General features: G+C 43.6%; 1 protein-coding gene across 3 annotated transcripts in view; it reads left to right on the top strand.

Annotated features, from left to right (window-relative positions):
- CPLANE1 (ciliogenesis and planar polarity effector 1) overlaps nt 1–24,280 on the top strand; it is a 171,251-nt gene extending 146,971 nt beyond the window's left edge. For 2 of the 3 annotated variants that reach the window (XM_034773138.1, XM_034773139.1), the window contains 8 exons: nt 1,224–1,389; nt 14,656–14,717; nt 15,184–15,351; nt 17,332–17,453; nt 17,816–17,899; nt 20,077–20,220; nt 22,854–23,032; nt 23,593–24,280. In XM_034773138.1, the coding sequence (XP_034629029.1) occupies nt 1,224–1,389; nt 14,656–14,717; nt 15,184–15,351; nt 17,332–17,453; nt 17,816–17,899; nt 20,077–20,220; nt 22,854–23,032; nt 23,593–23,727 (1,060 nt within the window). In that variant the 3' untranslated portion in view covers nt 23,728–24,280. The remainder of the gene's footprint in view (nt 1–1,223; nt 1,390–14,655; nt 14,718–15,183; nt 15,352–17,331; nt 17,454–17,815; nt 17,900–20,076; nt 20,221–22,853; nt 23,033–23,592) is intronic. The other variant, XM_034773137.1, reaches the window with a different exon arrangement.
- Nucleotides 24,281–25,095: the final 815 nt, after the last annotated feature.

The following is a 25,095-nucleotide window of genomic DNA, read 5'->3' as shown; positions in this document are numbered from 1 at the left end:
TCCCCCCCCCCCCCCCCCCCCCCCCCCCCCCCCCCCGCCAAGAGAGGGCAGCTCTGGTGCCCTAATTCAAACTCTTTTCTGGTTTCCCTGGAGACGGTGGTGCCAGCTGGGCTATGATGCCGCAACTCATGGGCCCTGCCAGGAAACCCAGTAGGGTTGCCAACCCCCCCAAGATTCTCCTGGAGTCTCTAGGAATTAAAGATTCATTTTTAATTAAAGATTGTGTGTACATCCCCATTCAGAAATAAAGTGACCTTAACTCAGTTTATATTTATTCATTTCCAGAGTGAATAAACCTAAATCAAATTAAGGCCACTTCAATTCAGAATAACAGTTTTCACACAGGGGTTTAATGCTATTTAACTAATCCACTTCAAATTGACACCTTTAGTTAATCTGGATTTATTTTCCTGGATGTCCTCATGTAGACAAGCCCTTAGTTTCTCTTTGTCAGTTTTTCCATTTATAAAATGGAGATAATACTTATCTACCTACTTACCTTAAAAAGGTACTTCAAGGATTATTTATTTCGTCTATTTCTAAAGCACTTGGAAGACAAACTTCTATATAAATCCTAAGTAATGTTAATAATATTTATTATTGGCTATTACACTATCGTTAAAAGACTCAAAAAGGTATTGACTTATTAAAGAGAGTCTTGGTTAAATTTTATGATGAGCATCTTAAATTACCATTTCCAGTTGTTCTGCAAAGGGTCCCATTAAGATTATATTGTTAAAAATAAACAACCTTTTCCTCTATTTAAAACAACTTTTCAATCTTAGCCAAATGTTCTTGTTTATGTGACCCTATGTAGTGGCATGTGAAAAGATAGATGATGATATCTATCTAATCTAGTTCTCTATGCCATTACTATATATTTAAGAAAAATTAAAAATTCTTCTTTTTATCTTTTTCCACCTTTGTGCCAAGAACAATTTGTATTTAAAGCTTTGCTTCCAGAGCATTATTTGTATGTAGCCTAAACACACAACCAAAAAAAAAAAATACCTTTAGAAAACCCCTTGAAAAATATTTGCATGCCAGGATTTCTAGTAAGTTACACTTTTTATATAATAAATTACTATTCTAGCTGATCATTATTTAGGCTTTTTGTGTCTGAATTTTAGTATATCACTATATATCGGTGTTTTCATGTGACCCTCATCACTATAGTTTAAAGGACACATACTGAATTGTTTCACGCTTATACCTGTCCTTAGAATCCATGATACTGCAGCTGGACAGTCTCCAAAAACAGAAAGAGAGAGAAAAGAGATACAAGCATGGATGAAAAGAAAAAGAAAGGAAAGACTGGCAGAATATCTTAAAAAACTGGATGAACAAAGAGAGAGAGAATATAATCCATTTAATTTGAGAAATAATATGGTAAGATTACTGGGTGTCCGGAATAGTCACTGTTGCTTTAATATGAGTTAGTGTGGCAAAAAAATATGAATTTCTTTTCATGGATTGGTATAAACTAAGGCTGAGTTGGGTAGTGTAAGTCTGGAGTGATGGTTAATAATCAGTGATTATTTGGAAAACTCATTGGATAACTGTGTGTTTACAAAATTTCCTACATTTAGGTTGTTGGACTGTTGAATTTTGAGAAGGATGATGATGATTTGAGAAAGATTAATACCACCCTAGTTGTGTCAAGGGTGGTAGGTAGGTAGTTGAAACTAGTAAATAATAGGATATTTCTAACTGTTCCTCTCACTCTTCCTTGTTGTTGGAGGTGACTAAGGTCAGAGGCAAATGGGCTATTCTCACGATACGTCACCCCCTGACTACAATGGAAGAGGCTCTGATACCTTTAGATGAAAAGTTTCTTTCATCTTTCATTAGAAGATACCTATCTTTCAAGAGCAGTAAACGTTTGTTGTTAAGAAGGCCTGAACCTTTATTAATTCTGCCATCAAAGGGAAGCAAGACTGATTTAAAAATCTGAGCTTTTATGTGTGAGGCCAGTCAGATGTTGACATCCTTTAAATGGTGGTGATATGGCAATAATGGAAACTGTCCTTGACAGTGATGCATTCAGACATGCATGGCTACCTTCAGTTTTACACAGAAGTTCAATAGAAACTGGATGACTGGCATGTGTTAGAAGGAACCTAGACTCAGACAACTCATTGTTCAGTTTGAAATCATAAGTGCTCGGTACATTCAGAATCCAGGTTCTTGGCTTCCCTACTGGCAGAAACCAAAAGATTCCAAGTCCCCAACCACAAGCAGTATAAGACCTACAAAATTTACTTCAGAATGAAGAGCTAGCTTCAAAGATCGTTTCTATCAAAAGGAAACTAGGCCTGTATCCCTTATGGCCCCTGGTTATAAGGGCCGGTTACAAGAGAGGGGTCAGATACAAGGGTATTAGGCATTACTCACAGGGGCTTCAGCATTCACTTTAGAGAAATTCCCCTGGAAACTACTAGTAGCCAGAGACGACAGAAGAGGGAGAGTCCTTCAGCTCAGCTGGGTGGGGATCTAAGAGTTAGGATCAGGGCTTTTCTCTGGATCGCCAATCTCCGTTTCAGTGGCTTTTACAAGCCCCACCACTGTCTGGCCAGCACCCTCTGATCTTGTAAGGCAGAGGGAGAATTTTGGCATTACAGCCACTACTAAGATACTTTCATATGAATTTGTTTACTGCTGGAAGACTGTAACAGGATTCCCAGGGTACAACCTGAAACTGCAGGACTGCTGTGCCCCTTTAACTCTCCAGCTTGGGTTGTCTTTCATGATGCTTTGCTAGTGACAAGCAGTAAATCTCTCCACGGGCCGTGATCACTCAGTCCACTGCATGCAAGGACACACTCAGCAAAAATACATGAATGCTCTCTAAGCCACTTAGGAACCAAACACCAGCAATTCCCCCCCACCCTTGCACCCCAGAAATGTACTGTCTTACACTGCTCAAGACCTTCTCTTGAACAATGCAAGCTCATTTTAATTAGTTCGCCACTTCGTCAAAGGATAGTGGACACGCAGCAGCTCTTGTAATCTGAGCAGATTCCCCCAGCACTTTGGACAAACTCATTGGTAAGGATAAAACATCACAGTAAGTTTATTAACTACAGAAGGATAAATTGTAAGTGGTAGGCATAAAGGTCAGAGATAGTTACCTAAGAAAATAAAAAGTAAACGCATTCTAAATCCTAAACTTTCAGACTAAGCAAGATTTGAATCAAACAGCTTTTCTCATCCCACTGGATGTTGAAGGTAGGTTACAGTTGTTAATACACAGGCTGAATTTCCTTCTCAGCTTGGGACCAGTTTCTTCAATTCAAAGTCTTTGTCTTCCCAGCATTCTTTTTTCCTTCAGCGTAGGTAGGGGAGGAGAGAGGTGGTCTCATGATGCCACTGTCCCTTGTACTCTCAATTCATGTCCCATGGAAGATACTGACCCAAACATGTCCTCGTGGGCCTTGTTGAGATACAGAGTTGAGCAGCCCTCATTGTATGGTGCTTGCACAACTGAGTCATAGAGTTAAGCAGTCCTCATTGTGTGGTGAGTGTGCAACTGTCTCTTACAGCAGGCGTTCTCAACCTTTTTCTTTCTGAGGCCCCACACAACAAGCTATAAAAACTCCAGGGATGGGCTCAGGCATAGGTGCAGTTAGACTTCTATTTTGGGTGGGCAGGGGCCAGTGGGGCTCAAGCCAGCTCCGCACGGCGGGGTCCAGTGCGGAAGTAGCACCTCTAACTCCTGACTCACCTCAGCAGGCCACCTGCCTGTCTGGGTTATGGGGGGGGGGGGGGCTCAGCTCAAAAATTTTGAAAACAGCTCAGGGTGCAGGGAGAGAGGTAGCTCAGGCTGCAGGCAGGGGTGGGTAGCTAGGGGCTGTGTGCAGGCTGTGGGGTGGTAGCTCAGGGAGGGGTGGGTAGCTCGGGGGCTGTGTGCAGGCAGGGAGAGGGTAGCTCTGGGTGCACAGAGGGGGTAGCTAGGGGCTGTGTGTGGGTAGAAAGTAGCTCAGGAAGCAGGGAGGGGGTAGCTAGGAGCTGCATGCCGGGAGGGCTTCCCTACAGTCCCTGTTCCCTGAGGGCTCTGCCAGGCACGGAGCCGGGGCCCCCACCCAGGCAGCTCTTACAGGCTGTGTGAGTAAAGGGGGCTGGGAGCTGAGGAGCAACTTCAACACCCCTCCCCCCCCCCGCACCAGGAGACGAGGGAACGCCATGGCTTCCTACTTCATGGCACCAGCTGCCCTGTACTGCTCTGGCTTCCCACCTCTGACATGGCCGGGGGGGCGAGGAGAGAAGGAGATGGAACAGGGTAGTGGTGGAGCTGTCCCGGGACTGCCCTGCTCTTGCACTATAGTTTGGGAGGGGCAGCACTCCCATGTCCTCCCACCTCTGCCCATGAGCTCAGGACTTCTCCCCTGTGGAGAGCCCTGTGGCTTTGCGCTGGGGATTGGGGCTTCAACCCCATGGCTACTGGTTTCAGCCCCAGGGGAGGTGTTGGGGCTCAGGCTCTGGGTTTTAGCCAGGGGGCCGCAGAGCCCCTGTTGAGAACTGCTTTCTTACAGAATTGTAAATATCTTTTTTATAATTCCCCTTCTGGTCAATAACAACAAAGAGTCTGGTGGCACCTTAAAGACTAACAGATTTATTTGGGCATAAGCTTTCGTGAGTAAAAACCTCACTTCTTCGGATGCATAGAGTGAAAGCTACAGATGCAGGCATTATATACAGACACATGGAGAGCAGGGAGTTACTTCACAAGTGGAGAACCAGTGTTGACAAGGCCAATACAATCAGGGTGGATGTAGTCCACTCCCAATAATAGATGAGGAGGTGTCAATTCCAGGAGAGGAAAAGCTGCTTCTGTAGTGAGCCAGCCACTCCCAATCCCTATTCAAGCCCAGATTAATGGTGTTGAATTTGCAAATGAATTTTAGTTCTGCTGTTTCTCTTTGAAGTCTGTTTCTGAAGTTTTTTTGTTCAATGACAGTGACACTTAAATCTGTGATAGAATGACCAGGGAGATTGAAGTGTTCACTTACTGGCTTGTGTATGTTACCATTCCTGATGTCCGATTTGTGTCCATTTATTCTTTTGCGGAGGGACTGTCCGGTTTGGCCAATGTACATGGCAGAGGGGCATTGCTGGCACATGATGGCATATATGACATTAGTGGATGTGCAGGTGAATGAGCCCCTGATGGTGTGGCTGATGTGGTTGGGTCCTCTGATGCTGTTGCCAGAGTAGATATGGGGACAGAGTAGGCAACGAGGTTTGCTACAGGGATAGGTTCCTGGGTTGGTGTTTCTGTGGTGTGGTGTGTAGTTGCTGGTGAGTATTTGCTTCAGGTTGGGGGGTTGTCTGTAAGCAAGGACTGGCCTGCCTCCCAAGGTCTGTGAGAGTGAGGGATCATTTTCCAGGATAGGTTGTAGGTCGTGGATAATGCGCTGGAGAGGTTTTAGCTGGGGGCTGTATGTGATGGCCAGTGGTGTTCTGTTATTGTCCTTGTTGGGCCTGTCCTGTAGTAGGTGATTTCTGGGTACCCGTCTTGCTCTGTCAATCTGTTTCCTCACTTCCCCAGGTGGGTATTGTAGTTTTACGAATGCTTGATACAGATCTTGTAGGTGTTTGTCTCTGTCTGAGGGGTTGGAGCAAATTCGGTTGTATCTTAGGGCTTGGCTATAGACAATGGATCGTATGATGTGTCTAGGATGGAAGCTGGAGGCATGTAGGTACGTATAGCGGTCAGTAGGTTTCCGGTATAGGGTGGTGTTTATGTGACCATCACTTATTTGTACTGTAGTGTCCAGGAAGTGGATCTCTTGTGTGGACTGGTCCAGGCTGAGGTTGATGGTGGGGTGGAAATTGTTGAAGTCCAGGTGGAATTCTTCAAGGGCCTCCTTTCCGTGGGTCCATATGATGAAGATGTCATCAATGTAGCGCAAGTAGAGGAGGGGCACTAGGGGACGAGAGCTGAGGAAGCGTTGTTCTAAGTCAGCCATAAAAATGTTGGCATACTGTGGGGCCATGCGGGTACCCATAGCAGTGCCACTGACTTGAAGGTATAAGTTGTCCCCAAATCTGAAGTGGTTGTGGGTGAGGACAAAGTCACAAAGCTCAGCCACCAGGCTTGCTGTGGCCTCATCAGGGATACTGTTCCTGACAGCTTGTAGTCCATCCTCATGTGGAATATTGGTATAAAGTGCTTCTACATCCATGGTGGCCAGGATGGTGTTTTCAGGAAGAACGTCAATGCACTGTAGTTTCCTCAGGAAGTCGGTGGTGTCTCGAAGATAGCTGGGAGTGCTGGTAGCATAGGGTCTGAGGAGAGTGTCCAAATAGCCAGATAATCCTGCTGTCAGAGGTTCATGATCGTCACTTAACACCCATTTGGTTGTGAGCCACCCCTTTGTTGCCACTGGAGAACTAGCTGTGGGCGTTTCCTGGACACACAATATATTTCAATAATAACCAAATAGCAGACTATCATAAGTCCATATACAATTATGATACATATATTTTGGAAGAACAATGAGTTTCAGCAGATCATGACCTTCCATGCCTTGTATGAAATATCATAATCGTATACAAATGAGTATGGGGGTTATAGGGTGCTATTTTAAGATACAGTGTGTTAAAAGGACATAGGACCCACCATCCCCTATCTGCCATGTCACATGCTGTCACTTAGTCTTTGTTTATTTTATGCAGCTACTCACAGCAGGCTTCTGTATTCCCAGTTAATGCATTTCAGTTTAGTACTAACTTGTTGACTCAGAATCACAGTTTTAAAATAAATAGATGCACCTGGTATTGTAAATATCCCCTTATGCTTACAAACCAATATAGAGCTTACAAATTTGTCAATTTTTATCTATTTTCTTTCACTCTGAAATATATTTTTCACTAAGAGTCAACCAGACTTTGGGGACAACATCATTGTCTCACCTAATAGGTATTTATAACCCAGTGATCAAGCCCATGAAGTCAGTTTTTTATTAAGCTTTTTATAATTTCTATAATCTGCTTTCTGCGCATTATATGTACCATTAAATCCACAGTCATTTAAAAACATGAGCGTAAGGTCCTAAGAGATTATGGTGGCAATACTTAAGTGATTTTTTTTTTTTTTAGGCTAACAATTTACACATGTATTTTTTCCTTATAAAAGGTAGAAAATATGTCTTTTAGAAGTACTCATGAGATTAGGCCCCAGATTTAGGATTTATATTTAAAACATTTATTTTTTAACAAAACCTAGAATTTACTCAAAATTAAAATATTTTCTCCTGGAGTTTATAACTCAATCATTGCAGCATTGTGCTGCTGCATGAGAAATAGAAATAGAGACTTAAGTAGTCTGCCCTTGTCTAAGTTGAATGAAATGCAGCAAACAAATAAACAGCATAAATAATAAAAAATAAAACAAATTGTTAGTTCTTTCAGTTTTAATAATCTAAGGGGGCTTCTAACATAGGAAGAGGAACTTGTTCTTCTAAAAACAAAGGTGAACTGGTTTAAATAGTCATAGCTCCATTGACTTTATTTTCTACCATTTTAGAATCTGGCCCAAGATTTTTAATCTTTAAATTATTAGAACAGTTATGGCCTAATGTTCACTTCATCTGCCCAGCACTGTGGGTAGCAAGAGGAAGAAAGGAGTGGAAAAACAATTAAACTAGTGAACAGGTATAGTGAGTGATTACATATGACTACTATTAATTCTCCATTTCTGCACCTCAGTTTAACTCTTTGCTGAAGACCAGGCCAGAGTTGTCTTCTCAGGGCTTTTTGGAAACCATTACACAGAGTTAAACCCATGACTATTAAATGCAAAAACCTGAATGTAAATAGTAGTAACAGATTCCAGTCATCTTCAAAGAGAGAGTACAACACAATTGCTTAGTAAAAGAAAACAGTTACTAACCTTCCATAACTGTTGTTCTTCGAGATGTGTTGCTCACCCATTTCATGTCAGGCATGTGCACCGCACGTGTATTGTTGACAGAGATTTTTTTCCCCCCGATGGTATCTGTAGGGCCGGTTCTAGTGCCCTCTGGAGGCCTGTGCTCATGCGCCATCATGCCGCCAGCCCCGTGCCCTTCCAGTTCCTTCTTATCATCATCTCCGACAATGGAGTAGGAGGGCAGGTCATGGAATGGACATGAGCAACACATTATTGAAGAACAACGGTTACAGAAGGTTAGTAACTGTTTTTTCTTCTTCGAGTGCTTGCTCATGTCCATTACTTGTCTGGTGACTCACAACCAGTGCCTTTGGAGGTGGGCCAGGAGTTCACAGATGTGCCAGTTGCAACACAGCTCTTCCAAAACTGGCATTGTCCCAAGCCCGTTGGGTAATTGCACAGTGGGTCAGGAAGGTATGAATTGACGACCACGTTGCAGTCTTGTCAGTACCTGAGCAAGGAATGCTGCCGAGAATGCTTGTGCTCTTGTAGAATGGGCCTTTACTGCGGCTGGGGGTGGTACTTTCGCCTGCTTGTAGCAAGTCAGGATGCAGGCTGTGATCCAGGATGAGATTCTCTGGGATGACATAAGGAGCCCTTTCATTCTATCTGCTATAGCCTGAAAAGTTGTGTCAACTTGTGGAAGGACTTAGTCCTGTCAGTATAAAAGACCAGGGCCCTTCTAACATCCAAAGAATGCAGACACTCTCTTCCTCCGTACTGTGTGGCTTCGGGAAGAACACGGACAGAAAGATGTCTTGGTTGATATGAAACTGCGACGCCATCTTTGGTAGGAAGGCTGGTGAGGGCGCAGCTGAACCTTATCTTTGCGGGGGGGGGAGAAGGATAAGGAGGATCTGAAGTCAAGGCTTGGAGTTCTGAAACCCTTCTGGCGAAGTAATTGCCACTAGGAAGGTGACCTTCTATGAGAGGGTCAGCAGGGAGCAAGACGCCATGGATTCAAAAGGGAGGCCCGTGAGTCTGGATAAGACCAGGTTTAAGTTCCAAGGAAGAATTGGGTTGCGAACTTATGGGTAGAGCCTTTCCAACCCTTTGAAGAACTTTCTTGATACCCAATGGGCGAAGACTGATCTGCCTTGGATAGGAGGGTGGAATGCTGAGGTGGCTGCCAAGTGGACCTTGAGTGATGATGATGATAGATTTTGGTGCTTCAGACCAAGTAAATAGTCTAAGATTGACTGCAGAGAAGCTTGAGTCAGGCAAAGGCTCCGCTCAGCTGCCCAGCAAGAGAAACGTTTCCACTTGGCCAGGTACGTAGCTCTGGTAGAGGGTTTCCTGCTACCTAGCAAGACAGGTTGGATTTATTCCGAGCAGGCCCTCTTGTCCAGATGTAGCCATGCAGCACCCATGCTGTCAGGTGCAAGGAGGCGAGGTTTGGCTAAAGAAGCTGTCCACAATCTTGTGAGATTAGGTCCAACCTGAGTGGACGCATCCATGGGGCTTCAACTGCAAGTTCTAGAAGCATGCAGAACCAATGTTGACATGGCCATGCGGGAGCAATTACAATAACTCTTGCCTTGTCTCCTTTGATCTTCAGGAGGACCTTGTGAATCAGGAGATTCAGAGGGAAGGAGTATAGCAGGTTGTTGTTCCGTGATAGCAGGAAGGCATCAGACAGGGAGCCCTTGCTTTGACCGAGCCTCAAACAAAACCAATGGCATTTCCTGCTCTCTGCAGTGGCGAACAGGTCCACCTCGGGAGTCACCCACCTCTGGAAGATAAGGCCAGCGACCTCCAGGTGAAGAGACTACTCGTGGTTAGAGGAAGAGGACCTGCTGAGGTGATCTGATAACCCATTCTAAGAGCCCAAGGAGATGCGATGCTTCCAGGTGAATGGACTGCTTCATGCCAAACTCCCAGAATCTGAGGGCTTCCTGGAAAAAGATCCTGGAGCGAGCGCCTCCTTGCTTTTTGACATAAAAAACTGCCACTGTGTTGTTCGTCAAGATCTACACTGACTTGCCTGAGAGTTGTGGAAGGAACACCTCACAGGCCAAGCGTATCGCCCTGAGTTCTTTTACATTTATATTCCTTGATAGCTCTCCCTGTGACCAGAGACCTTGGATCTTGATGTTGCCAATGTGGGCACCCCACCCCTGATCCGACGCCAAATTCATCGTGAGCTGTGAGGTTGCAAAAAGTACCCGGTTCAGCACGTAGTCTGACTCTAACCACCACATCAGGGATGCCAGAACTGGTGATGGAATGGTTAGAATCAAGTCTAAATGATGTCTGCTCAGGGAGTAGACCGACGTAAGCCACATCTGAAGTGACCTGAGGTGTAGTCAAGCGTACTGCACGACATAGGTACATGCCATCATGTGACCTAGAACAGTGGTCTCCAAACTTTTTTGATCGCGCATGCCATCAGTAAAAACATTTTGAGCACGCACCTCCTGCTGCGCCGCAGGGCCGCCCCAAGCAAGAAGAAGAAGAAGGGGGAAAAAAAGCCGCTCAGACTCCTGCCCGAACTGCTGAAGTGGCGCTGCTCCTGCCGCGCACCCCGAAGGATCCTCTTACGCACACCCCACTTTGGAGACCACTGACCTAGAAGCTGTAGAGACACATGGGCGGTCGTCAATGGGCTAGCTGAAACCTGAGTGATTATGTCCGCCATAGCTGTGAACCTGGTCTCCGGAAGGAAGGCCTGGGCCTGAGATGCATTGAATACTGCCTATAAATTCTATTTTCTGCACCCAGACTAACGTTGACTTTTGTTCCTTTATTAAGAGTCCGAAAGCCTGACAGGTGGCTTGTATGATGTTGATACTGTGCTGAACCTGAGCCCGCGATCGGTCTTTTATCAACCAATCATCTAGGTGCGGGTAAATCTGTATACCTCAGTATCTGAGAGAGGCTGCAACTACCACCATGCACTTCGTGAAAACTCAACAGGCCCAAGGGAAGCACTGTAAATTGGTAATGACTCTGGCCCATCACGAATCTGAGTAATCTCCTGTTTCCACAGAAAATGAAGATGTGGAAATACGCATCCTTCAAATCAAGGGCAAGGTGTACCAGTTCCCTGGGTCAGGGAGGGGTTGATGTAGACCATGGAGACCATTTGGAACCTCAGCTTCTGGAGATATTTGTTGAGGCGTTGCAGGTCTAAGATGGGCCAGAGGCCCCCCTTTGCTTTGGAAATTAAAGGAAAACCCCTTCCCTCTCAGTTCTGGAGGAACTATTTCCCTCAGCCCCTGCCCGCAGGAGGGTTTGCACCTCTTGGATGAGAAGTTGCTTGTGAGAAGGGTCCCTGAAAAGGGACGGGGAGTGGGGGTGAGGTGGAGGGATAGACGGAAACCAAAGGGTATACCCCTTTGCTATGGTACTGCGTACCACAGGTCCGATGTGATTGATGACTATGCAGGAAGGTAGGGCGAAAGCTGGTCTGAAAATAAAAGGGACAATGGATCTGGAATAATGACTGATAAGTCATCCCTGACCATGCCTTCAGAAGGCCTGCCTGTTCCCACTTGTGAACTGGCTAGTGTCATGCTGGGACGTGGAGGAAGAAGGTTGGCCCTGACGGTGTCTGTAACCTTTTCCTTTCCTCCTGTCGGGCTCATGTTGGGGGGCCCCCCCGAGAACCTGGGCAGCAGCTCTGCTATGAAGTGTTTCCTCAAGGCTGATGGTATATAAAGGCCTAAGAATCATAGCATAGCCCTAGAGTCCTTGAGGTCATGCAGTTTGTGGTCTGTTTGCTCAGAAAACAGTGCAGCTCCCTCAAAAGGGAGATCTTGTACCAACTGTTGAATCTCATGAGAGAGCCCCAAAGATTGCAACCATGAGCTGAGTCTCATCGCCGCTGCTGAGTCTGTCACATCTAAGGCAGCCTGGAGAGAGGTCCTGACCCCCGCCTTCTCTTTGTCTATGATGACCAGAAATTCTTGCCTTGACTCCTGAGACAGGGAGTTCTTAAATTTTGTCATTGAGTCCCAGATATTAAATTCATATCTCCCTAGCAGCTTAGCATCGAGCTGCTTAACATCTTTATTTTTGGGTGTGGCGCTCGTCTGGCCCTGTATGTGCCACTCATTAGCTGCGGAAACCACCAAGGACCTCAGGGGAGGGTGAGAATACATGTACTCAAATCCCTTGGTGGGAACATAGTACTTTTTCTCCGCTCTGTTGGATATTGGGGGCAGATACGATGGGGTCTGCCAGAGTGCCTTCACCAGCCTTACCACCCCATCATGTACTGGCAAGGCCACTTTGGAGGGGCCCACTGCATTCAAAATATCAAATAGGCTGTTCATGGGCTCCTTCAATTTCTCTGCCTCCAGTCCCAGGATGGCAGCAAATCTTTTAAGTAGCTCCTGATGAGCTCTAAAGTCACCTGGAGGCAGTGGGATCGTGGGGCCCATAACCACCTCATTTGGGGATGATGAGGAGAATGCCACCACTACTGGAGGGACTGGATCTTCCACCTCTCTGGGGGTGGTCTCTACCGGGGGTACTGCCGAGGATTCAGAGTCATGGTCAGAGCCTGATTGAACCTGCTTAGGTAGGGCTGCAGCCCATCTTTGGGAGACCGCAGAAGACAGTGGCTGAGAGAATGGCCCGGGTAATGCTGTGAACTCCCCCACCGCCCCGGGTTCCAATATTGCCATTGAAGTGCCCACTGCCCTGGAGGCCAAACTCCCATAGAGAGTCCTGCACTGAAATCCGGTGCATAGGCAGGATGACGTTGCCTCTTTTGTGGGGGAGTCAACTCACCTCCAGAGCTCGAAGAAGATGACTCCATGTCCAAATGCCAAGGAGGAGCCATTGTCTCTTTCTCCTGCTGGCTGTGGTAAGGCCGGGGAGCAGTCCTGAGGTGCTGGGGAACAACGTCGAGGGTACGGTGACTGGCGTCCTTTCACTGGAGACTGACGCCAGGATACCGGTACTGGGCAGATGGAGACCGGAGTCTCGACATCAGAGACCAGCATGGAATGGACATGAGCACATACTCAAAGAAGGATTTACATTTAATTCTGTTCACAATGTTTGTGGGTATATTTGGAATATTAAATAATTTTTAAAACAAAAGCTATTAGCTATTAATAGGCAGCAGGTGTAAAACAAACAAAAGGAAGTACTTCTTTACACAACACATGTTCTGAAGGTCAAAAATATAACTAGGTTCAAAAAAGAATTGGATAAGTTCATGAAGGATAGGTCCATCAATGGCTATTAGCCAAGATGGTCAGAGATGTAACACCATGCACCAGGTGTCTGTAAACTTTCAACTGCTAGAAAATGGGACTGGACAACGGGATGGATCACTCCAAATTGCCCTGTTCATTCCCTCTGAAGCTTCTGGCATTGGCCACTGTCATGTGCTAGATCAGAGGTTCCCAAACGTATTTGGCCTACCTCCCCCTTTTCAGAAAAAAAATTACTCAGCGCCCCCCTGGAAATCTACCTTCTTTAAGCGAACAAATAGAAAGATGCAGTGACAAATTTGCATTCTTTTATGTATCTATATTTCTACCTACGTACTACAATATAGTAAAGAAAGATGTGTTATCAGATTATCGCCCACAACAGCAGGTATACAGTGGTTTTTGCGTAAGACGGCAAAAGACAACCAAACTAAAATACTAATGAATCTAATAAACTGGGTTTTGTTCTTTGCTCAGCATTAGATATATGTATTTGATATTAAATTGTCAAATATCAAACTAAATTTATCAAGAAATAATTAATTTAAAAAATAATCAATATGCAATTAAAATCAGTTAATAGTTTTAATTTAGTTTGCCCTTATTTAAATAATTGTTCCTTATTAACACATGCCTTATTTACCAATTAACACAGATGATTCAATAGATATAAATGTTAATAGTTAAGGTTTTTTTACGATTTCATTCCCGTTTTCGTTAATATTGTAATAAAAAATATGACAAATATATTGACTGTACACTTCAAATAGTACTGTACCGACACAAGCCTGCTACGATTTTATTAGTAGTAAGCACTAGAGACACAAACGTACGGTAGATATGTAAGAAAATGTATAAAAATACTCACGTGTAAATTGCTGTTTTATTGAAACAACAATAATACAATTTGCTTTGTATGTGATCCGTAATCCGTAAAGATCGAAGGTATCGAATATGAATCAAAATTTTTAAATACTTATTGCACTATTGTTAACTGCTTTTTACACAATTCAGAAACAATCTAAATTAGATTTCATACATGTCGCCTATTTCTAGTATCGTATTGTAAGCAAGTCATTACACGTACATATTCCTGCAGATGTATGCTGGACTTCCCGACAATGCACGACACGCTCGCCTGCCAACACTTGCTTGTTAAGAGCTGTTGGCGGACTTGACACCTGATCGGTTATAATTTATGAATTTATTTGGAAAATAAAGTAATCACTACAACTTTAACTCTATGTTACACAACAGATGAAACATGTACGAACGGTTTTTCAAAATTTTCTTATATTCTTTTCTTTCTTTATGCTTCCACCGCCCCCTTATTTTTATTCAACGCCCCCCCAATTGCACCTACTACTACTGCCCCCCTGGATCATTCCAGCGCCCCCCACGGGGCGGTATTGCCCCCTTTGGGAACCTCTGTGCTAGATGGACCATTGGTCTCACCCAGTATGGCTCTTATGTTCATAGGTATATTCAAAGATTTTTAGGAGGTGAACTAAAATGTATAGCAAGTTAAATGCTTGTTTTCATTTTCTTTTATAGCAATTTGGTCTCTCTGCAAAGGAAATCAAATTGAGCCAGAAAAAGAAAGATGAAAAAGATAAGTAAGTTACAGAGAGTGTCATTTTGGGAGTTCTTATGTACTTTTAAATTTAACCATTCTGCCAGTCTCAGTGCCTAGCTAATTATGTCTGTCTTAACTCTGGAGTTTCAGATATGAATAACTTTTGATGTAAAAATCACCAATAGTTTGTGTCAGAATTCTCATTAAATTGTCTTTGAGAGAAAGTTAAATATTTAACTTTTTCTGGTCTATATTTTTGTATTCTATTAACTATTTTTAATGTAATGTTTTGATTCATTCTATTGAAGCTGTTTATTGTAACAAATACCTTAGATTTGTGCAACTGAGTTCAGTGATTGCAGAAAGTTTTTCAGTAACCATCGTAAAAGGATGTTACAAAAGTGGACTGAGGAATCCATAAAACAGCTCAAGTTAAAATAAATAACTTTCACTGAATGATATAATGAACTAATGTGTAACTTTTGCCTTACTCTTTTTTTCCAAAGAGCCCTGTTGTCTGAGCATCATAATCTTAGAGTCTCACAAGCGCTTTCCCTAATGAACGAGATGTTATCTGAGACAGTGCAGCTTCCTGCAAGTGAACTTAGACCATTGTCCAAAACAATGAGATTCCCTCGAGATTTCAGAAAGCAGCAGCTCACATCTGCGAGAGGGTAACATATTTACAATTCAAACATACTTTGGTGTACAGGACTCCCAAATGTACATCAGATTTGCTAGCTGAGATGACCACCTTGAATCCTGTGTGACATGGATTAAATTCAAATGAGTTAAATATAATGGCAGTGGGCAAAAGGGCTGGATCTCTCTAGCTGATGCTTCACCTGGTGTGTGGAAGTCTCCAGCTAGCACACAGCTAGTATAGCTAGCTCCTACACCATCCCCCGGCAAGCACCAGCGAACAGGGCATTGAATGCTGTTGTTCTGGCACAGCTTGTGGATTACCGCTTGGAGACCATAGCCAGATAACCAGTCCCAGAATCAGAGCTGCAATCAGCTCCTTCAAATCCACCCCACTTACCTGCATCCAGGAGATACTGAGCACATCTGAGAATCTGGTGGCTTATGAGAGTCCATGAGCCCTGTAACATCTGGTAACAATCACCAATTTTTTTTAAAAAACAAGTCCTAGACTAGTAAAAGCTGAACAACTTACCTGATCCTACTTGTAGTTGCATGTGTAACACTTCTGCCATGTGGAATTGGCGGCAACAAGATTCAATATCTAGGGGTTCCTTTTCAGCAATACAACACAGAACTGGCTTGAGCCTCCATCCAGTAATCTGGGAAAATTACATATCACCCCCTGGATGCCTCTAAGAGGCAATACTTCCCCTCTTGCAAGCACAGAGTCTGAGTTAGAAAAGAAAATTTTAATAAAAAGGGGAAAAGAAACCCAGCATTAACTTAGGAAAATGCTGCAAGCAGGATTCATAAGCAAAAAAACATGAGTAAAACACCTTCCCCTGTGTAGGTTGGGCAGTGTCTTTTGCCTCAGGTTCTTAAGTCCAACTACTAAATGTTCCTTTAACATGCCCCTCACTTCTCCCTCCACTGCACCCCACTCACAGTTGTTGTCCTTGGTCAATGAATACCCAGAGTTCAGAGTTGCATTCACATGAGTTCACCTCCCACCAGGGGCGTGGGGGGAGAAGGCATTTTGCTTGCTCCTTGGCTGCTCAGCTGGCCACTCCACTAGCTGCACTGGCCGCTCCACTGGTGCTGCCAGCAGCTCATTGCTCCGCCGCTCCCTCTAGGATGTCTTGAGGTCCCACCACTTAACACAGCTTTCTGTTCTCAGTAGGGGAGCCTCAGTGCCAGTGCAGGCTAGGCAATTGCTTTCACCAAAGATGCTGTCTCATCACAGGTCAAATGTTTAGGCCTGGTTATTAGTGTTTTCAGCTCTACTGATACACAGTGGAGAGGGAGACCAGTCAAATGATGGCTAGAATTCTTAGATGGCACCCACACCACCAGGTACAAACACCTGTCCCCCACCATCTCTCAACTCCACTGGGCTTTGGCCCCCTAGTCCCTTGCATAGCGAGTGCAGTTCAGTTGAGGGTGAGTCCCTCAATCAGGGTATGTCAAGCACAGTTCCGCTACCCTTGATTCACACAACAAGGATAATACCACTTTATTACCACTGCACTCAATAATAGAATGACTTGTGATCCAACACCAGCCAAAAGTGATCTTTTGGGCAAAGCAGCCCCATGATGCTGCGCACATAGGCTGAGTGGGTGTGTCTATGCAAACAAGGTCGGTTCCTGAAGTTTTCTTCCCCAGCTCATCTGTAGCTGTCAGGGGAGAGCTCATGCAGACCCTGCTTACACATGTATTGGTTTTCAGCAGAGCCAACTGAATGTATACCCCTTTTCCTTTTCTAGAAAGAAATACTTCCACAGAAGTGGCTTACATCACTGAGATAACTCCTCTTTGTTTTGTACTTCACTGCTTATTGCCTTGTAGGAAATAATGGTATTTCATTTAATGTTACAAATTATTAAATATCCTCCCCTAGATATTATTGTTTCAAACATAGTCTGTTTTTATTGCAATACATTTGTATTAATATAATTGTATGTTGCTAGCAGTGGTAAATATGTATTTTTTTCTTCTTGCTTTATAAGTCGTCCTGGTAGTCGAAGTCTATCAGCAAGTCAAGCTGAAAGAAGCAGAACTGCTGCCAAACCTGACTTTGGTCAAGCAAGATCCCATTCCACTCCACCTCAGGGTTTAGCTCAATCTGGGGGTAAGAATTGTAATTCTGCTTCCACCCTCCTTCCCATTTGTACATGGAAGCTAACAAGCTTATGGTATAATGCAGGCTCCAGCCGCAACATCTGGATTGTTCTTTGAAGATGAGAATGTCACTGTTATGATGACTTCAGCCTCTCAGATAGGATGTCAGTTATTTGACTGCTTCACCATTCCTTTCTGTATTCGTGAAGATCTTGATTGTGCAATTTGTCCAGAGCCCATAATAAAGGGTAGTGTGGAACTCAGCCAGCAGGCACTTACTTGACTCTCTCTCTTCCTTTTTGAGAACCCATCTGTATTACACACAATACTAAAACTGCTTGCAGTAAAATTGGTTTGTATGTGTTTTTTTAGGAACTGCCACTGTGGTATTACAGAAGAATATATCCAAAGGGAGGATTAGAAATGCAAGACATTATCCTGTTAACTCTAGGCAAGGTAAGTTATACAGAACAAGGAAATGGTGCTTTTCAGCTAAAAGTTTAATAGTGCCGTGTTTTAAAAGACCTAAAAAACTCCTATGTAAGTAACTATTTAAACAATAAGACAAAATTATTGCATTTCTGAATTATTGTTGCACATTTCAGGTGGTATTTTTACATGGCACAGTACTCAAGACTAAAACCCCTTTTTTTTTTTACTGAAAATTTTTGAATTTTTAAATGTTTTGACATGTTCTACCAATGACTGTCCTTTAACAACCTGAAAAGTGCAGTAAGTGCCTTGAAATGCATTGTTTATCTCATAATTTCTATGAGATGGAATTTATGAATCATAGTAGGAAAATAGTTAAGCTCATGCTTTTATGAAGCAGTGTATGGGAGGCAGCACAGGAGAGAAGTAGTGATGAACTGGGTTCAATTCCTTTACTACAAATTAGCATTGTGACCTTGAGCAAGTCTCTTCCCCTCTTTGTACTGCTATTTCCCCTCAATTATCAAGGTGACCAGCCCTCTGTGGAGAAAGAAGTGGTTCAGAACTATTAGAAAAGCTGGACGAGCACAAGTCCATGGGGCTGGATGCGCTGCATCCGAGGGTGCTAACGGAGTTGGCGGATGTGACTGCAGAGCCTTTGGCCTTTATTTTTGAAAACTCATGGTGATCCGGGGAGGTCCCGGATGACTGGAAAAAGGCTAATGTAGTGCCCATCTTTAAAAAAGGGAAGAAGGATCCGGGGAACTACAGGCCAGTCAGCCTCACCTCAGTCCCTGGAAAAATCATGGAGCAGGTCCTCAAGGAATCAATTCTGAAGCACTTAGAGGAGAGGAAAGTGATCAGGAACAGTCAGCATGGATTCACAAGGGAAAGTCATGCCTGACTAACCTAATTGCCTTCTATGAGGAGATAACTGGCTCTGTGGATGAGAGGAAAGCAGTGGATGTGTTATTCCTTGACTTTAGCAAAGCTTTTGATACTGTCTCCCACAGTATTCTTGCCAGCAAGTTAAAGAAGTATGGGCTGGATGAATGAACTATAAGGTGGATAGAAAGCTGATGTCGTCATCGGGCTCAATGGGTAGTGATCAATGGCTCCATGTCTAGTTGGCAGCCGGTATCAAGTGGAGTGCCCCAAGAGTTGGTCCTGGGCCCAGTTCAGCTGGAGGATGGCGTAGACTGCACCCTCAGCAAGTTTGCAGATGACACTAAACTGGGAGGAGTGGTAGATATGCTGGAGGGTAGGGATAGCATACAGAGGGACCTAGACAAATCAGAGGATTGGGCCAAAAGAAATCTGATGAGGTTCAACAAGGACAAGTGCAGAGTCCTGCACTTAAGACGGAAGAATCCCATGCACTGCTACAGACTAGGGACCTAGTGGCTAGGCAGGCAGCAGTTCTGTAGAAAAGGACTTAGGGGTTACAGTGGACAAGAAGCTGGATATGAGTCGACAGTGTGCCCTTGTTGCCAAGAAGACTAATGGCATTTTGGGCTGTATAAGTAGGGGCATTGCCAACAGATCGAGGGACATGATCACTCACTTCTATTTGACATTGGTGAGGCCTCATCTGGAGTACTGTGTCCAGTTTTGGGCCCCACACTACAAGAAGGATGTAGAAAAATTGGAAAGAGTCCAGTGGAGGGCAACAAAAATGATTAGGGAGCTGGAGCACATGACTTATGAGGAGCGGCTGAGGGAACTGGGATTGTTTAGTCTGCAGAAGAGAAGAATGAGGGGGAATTGGATAGCTGCTTTCAACTACCTGAAAGGGGCTTCCAAAGAGGATGGATCTAAACTGTTCTCAGTGGTACCAGATGACAGAACAAGGAGAATGGTTTCAAGTTGCAGCGGGGGAGGTTTAGGTTGGATATTAGGAAAAACGTTTTCACTAGGAGGGTGGTGAAGCACTGGAATGGGTTACCTAGGGAGATGGTGGAATCTCCTTCCTTAGAGGTTTTTAAGGTCAGGCTTGACAAAGCCCTGGCTGGGATGATTTAGTTGGGGATTGGTCCTGCTTTGAGCAGGGGGTTGGACTAGATGACCTCCGGAGGTTCCTTCCAACCCTGATATTCTATGATTCTATGGCACAGAAGAGTCTTGAGCAGTAATTTTTGAGCTTGGTTTACGTTAACTGCTCCGTTGTGTGAAACTAGTAAAAAAATCTTTTCTTTTCCAAGTTGCCATTCGGCCTCAAGACCAAACATCCCAAGTCACTCTCAGAGGAATGCTGACAGATTTTAACCGGAGGAGAACACGGTTGCAAGGCAATGCAAGCCAGAGGCAGGGCTTGAGCAAAGGAAGACCTAATTCAGCCAGACAAGGTTTGGAAAAGGAATGAAATAGAAATTTAGGATATATTGAGGCCTAAGTCTCCTTTCCATTACCCAGGTTTATGCTAGTATCAGTGGTGTTTAAGTAGTGTAATGGAGTGGAGACCTTGCTCGAACTTGCCTCATGTGGTGTGACTTTGTTTCATTGCCCTGTCTATTTGCTATTTCTGTATGAAGGTACTATTTTTCTAAAATTGTTGTTTATGGACATTGGGTTATGTGACCTCCAGCTAGAGTCTCCTTTTGTGTAATTAGGTCTACTTATCATATCCTAGAAATAACTAAGGCTTTTACTTAAGGGATCCAAGAACATTTGGAAAGTATCCTCATAATCTCACAGCCTGCCTACAAGTTAGGCAGGTTAATGGGCAGGAAACCAAGTAGATTTCCCTCTGAGTTTCATGAGAATCAACACATTCCCATGAAACATTTCAGTTTTGATGGGAAAATGTTACATGGGGAAATTTCAGACCAGCTGTAGTAGCAAGATCCAATTCCAGTTGTCAGGTCCTCAGGAGAACATAAGAAGCTTGGTGATTACTGCCTAAAAAATTTAAATGCCACTCATTGTATTGCACATATTGTATTCTCTATAGCTTTTTATACTGTACATGTCACTATAATGTCTGAATGCCTTCCAGTCATGCATTAAGCAATGTGACTGTGCATGTCACATATTGTTTGATCACGCATCCTCTCCCCAGGAGGAGAAGCATAAGCAGTGGAGTGTCTTATTTTGGTAGGTTTTTTTTTTTTTTTTTTAAATATACATGATGATAGGCGTTTATAAGGAGGCACATCAAAGAAATTTTCCTTGCCCTTGTGAGGGAAGGTGTTGAGGTTTGTGATGGCCCTTAGTTCTTGGGGAGCTCATTCCACAGAATTGGACCAGCCCGTCTCCCATACATTCAAGCTTTTCCTTATTATAGAGTTCCATTGTGTCAGAGGAGTGAAATTGTTGACCACAGTGTTAATCCTGGAGCTTTAGTGGTCTTTCAGATATATCCTGAACCCAGACCATGGAGTTCCTTTAAGATAAGGAGTGAGAGGTTGAACTTGATTGAGTTCTGTAGCAAGCCAGTTTAGAGAGCAGAGGACAGGTTTGATGTGCTTGCAGTGGCCTGTGTTGCTGAGGAAATATGCTGCAGCATTGTATACTAGTTGGAGTTTCCCAAGTGCTGAAGGCTTCATGCCCATGTATATCATGTTTCGGTAGTCCATCCAAGAAATGACAAAGGCATGAATTACTGAGGCCAGGGCATCTTCAAAAAATTACTTCATGTTGGGAGTCTAGACTGTCCCACAATGTCCTTGACTCCAAGGTCGAGGAAAGTATGACATCTGCTTCAAGAAACTGAACTGCAGCAACACCTCTTATGCATATGGTTAAACCATCTAGGGACTATAGGGCACCATATGCTGCTGAACTGGTGTAACTAAAATAATCAGAGAAGCCATTTTTTATTAATGTATTATTGTATACCTCCAAAATCCAGGGTCTTGGGCCTATTTGCATAGAAGTTTAGTATAGAGGGTTAAATTCAAAGGAGAGTCTCTAGTGGGCCTATATTTTTTTAAAAATGGGGATTTAATGAGTTTTGGAATATATTCTATAAAACAAACTTCTAGCCATGTCTCTGACTGACCTAATTTCCATCTTTCTGTTTAACAAAAATCTTAACATTGCGCATGGTTAGTCATTGTAGGCTGCTGAATACAAGAGGAGAGGAAGAGGATTAATATTTTTAATAGTATTTGTAATACTCATCTGAGGATTGGGAGCTATAGGTGCCGACTCCATGGGTGCTCTGGGGCTGGAGCACCCACGGAAAAAAATTGGTGGGTGCTCAGCACCCACCGGCAGCTCCCTGTGGCACCACTCTGTCCCCCCTTTTCCAGCTCGCCTCCGCCTCCTCCGTGAGCGCCCCGCTGCGTCCTGCTTCTCCCCTGCCTCCTTCCCAGCGCTTGCGCCGTGAAACAGCTGATTCGCGGGGCGGGGAGGAGGGGGAACACAGTGCGCTGGTGGAAGAAGCGGGGCTGGGGTGGGGATTTGGGGAAGAGATCCAATAGGGGCAGGGAGGGGGCGGAGTTAGGGCGGGGACTTTGGGGATGCGGGCGGGGAAAGGGTGGAGTCGGGGCAGGGAAAAGGGGGGGGGGGGGGTGCAAGGGCACCCACTGGCGCCAGAGAAAGTTGGCGCCTATGTTGGGAGCGGTCTTTGGAGACTTGTCATATTGTGGCCAGTTAGTAGCAGATTGAGCAGCTCATTTTCTTTAGCTTAGGCTTTGAATAGGATTATGTTATAGCAGCCAGTCCCTGATCCAGAATTTCATTTCTGCATGCTGGTTTTCTGGAAGACACACTCTCCGTGCTCTGATTGACTACATAAGAGCCCCTCTGCTGAAAGCAGCAAGAAATATCTGCTGATCTGTGATTGGACAGAGGAGAGATCATGAAGTTTCTGCTGTACTCTGAGTAGGGGAGTGCTTCTAATATTTTAGGGACAGCAAGGGTACTGGGTATTTAGCTAGAAGTATTTGGATAGAACAGCTATAAAGGATACTGATTTTTATTTTATCACAAATTCATAAACAATGGCTTAATTTCTGTGTGTTCCCCTATTCAGCCTCTGATTATCAAACACTCAGCACAAGGAATCTGAGAAGACCTACACCCTGTGCAGCTGCAATTCAGAGAGAAGAGACAGGTCTTGATTATGAGTCCGAGCGAGATTCAATAAGTCCCTGGAGTGTCCCTGATGATATCCAACGACTCCTTCATGACAATTATGATTCCCTACTTGAGGTAAGGAGTCTAATTGTAATAGGAATGAGTTGGCGCCTATCTTGTACCAAAAGGACCGTTATTTCATATGCCCTTTATTACCTCTTTTGCATTTGAAATAGATTTCACATCCAAAGTGTGGGGGTGCAGGAGGTGGAGACAGTAGCTGAGGATTCTTGTTATAAATACTACAGCAGCAGTTTAGCAGAGCCTCATGTTCACATTATAAAGCTGTTGTTCCTGCCATGGTGTAGCATGGACTGGGAAAACTACTAACTACCTTATAACCTGCAAATGCATACTGATTATTTGTGGGCTGGGAACTCATTTCAGTTGCTACCAAGTAGCCAACTGGGACACAATTGCGTAGTAGCCTTGTTGCTTAGGCAAAGTAACAATTAGCTTCCCTTCAGCACAAGCATGTCTTTTGTTCTCAAGATATTTTATGGAAAAGTCTTTGTTTAAATCAGGACAAAAGTTTTCTATACAAATGTGATGAGCACTTTTGCTATCTGTATAGGGATTTCTAGAGGCATTATATGTACCTTGGCTCACTGTTCACCATCTTTTCCCCCCCATAGGTCTCTGTGCCTCATGAAGAGGATTGCTCTCCTCTTAGCATTAATGACAGTGTATCTGAAAGCACAGGAAGTATCTTGAGCAAACTGGACTGGAACGCTGTTGAAGCTATGGTAGCGAATGTGGAAGAAAAGTGAAATGAAGATCTCTCGACCTCTGTGCACTTTAATAGTTATTTAATGCTTAATAATCAAAGGGAGTTCTAAATAGTTAGCTTTCTGGGAAATGTATGGCCCTACCATTCCATTGTATTTTAAACAAAACCCTTTATGAAATCAATTTGCAATTATGCTTAAAACTCAATAGTGGATTATGGCTCTTGTACCATGGAAAGTGTTTGATTCTCTTTGAAATGGGTTCTTCAGTTTCCTGGTTAAAGACCATATACTTTGGTGTTAATGTGCAGTCTCTTCAGCTTTTCTTGTGCTCAGGACAGACCCTTGGAATCACATTACACTAACTGAGTGGATAAGGGAATTTGTGTGCCAATATTGACTTTATTTCTCAAAATAAGTGTACAGGCAATTTAAAGAGTTTTAATGATCAAGTTTTCTCCTTCAACTACTTCAATATTAATTCAGTGAAAAGTTTTATATTTTTAGAGCACTGCAGTTAATTTTTTAGTGTTAAGTATATTAACAAGTGATATATTTTGATTTGGTTTTAATAAAATCTTGGTTTTGCTGTTTACTGTTTTTTGCTCTATTGGGAGGAATATCACTGTATAGGATCTGGTTTTGCATTTTTATATTAGTGCCTTCTATTGTAAGTCATAGGTGGTGACCCTAGGTTAAAGTTCTGGCTAATCTTCTTCCAATTCCTTTCTTCTTCAGAGATTTTAAGGACCATTTATGATGATCCAATCTGACTTCTGCTTCTCACTTAGCAGCATGAACTACAGCATAGCTTTGAGAAAGATATCTAGAAAAGTTACGATTTAAGGACTCCGCATGAGGAAGAATAAGTGTTTAGCATGCAGAGAGCGTGAGTATTTATTCATTAGATTTGGAGAAAAGATGGCAGCAGGAAATTAATACATTGGGAAAGAGCAGCAAATGTGGTTAGTTTTCACTTTTAGCAAAATATTTTCAGTATTAATTCAGGCATTTTATACAGCTACTTTTTTACATCCATCTGTAGTTTTCTAGAGCACAACTATTTTCTAGAACTGATCAATTTTAAGCAGTGAAACAATGTAAAACTGGTTGACAGTACCTTCCTAATGAAACATTTTAATTTTCAAGCTCTTTTCACTCTTTGTCCTTTGGCAGATACATATCTATTGCTGTGCAGGTCAAAACCTGTTCCTAGGCTACTCACTTTGTTAGCATCAGTTGATCACCTCTTGATTTTAATCTGGCACAAAAGAGTTGCCCTTATAATTTTAAGGAGGTCATTAGCTGATACATGTAGTAAGTCTTAACTTTATTTGGTATATGCATAAGGTAATAGCAGATAGAAGTTTTTGGGGTCAGCAATGTGGTAGGGAAGTGAGCCCTGAGATA

The sequence above is a fragment of the Trachemys scripta genome, chromosome 6 (assembly GCF_013100865.1).
Source record: "Trachemys scripta elegans isolate TJP31775 chromosome 6, CAS_Tse_1.0, whole genome shotgun sequence".
Classification (NCBI taxonomy): domain Eukaryota; kingdom Metazoa; phylum Chordata; order Testudines; family Emydidae; genus Trachemys; species Trachemys scripta.
The sequence above is the reverse complement of the archived record's forward strand: the minus strand, read 5'-3'. Positions and strand labels throughout refer to the sequence as shown.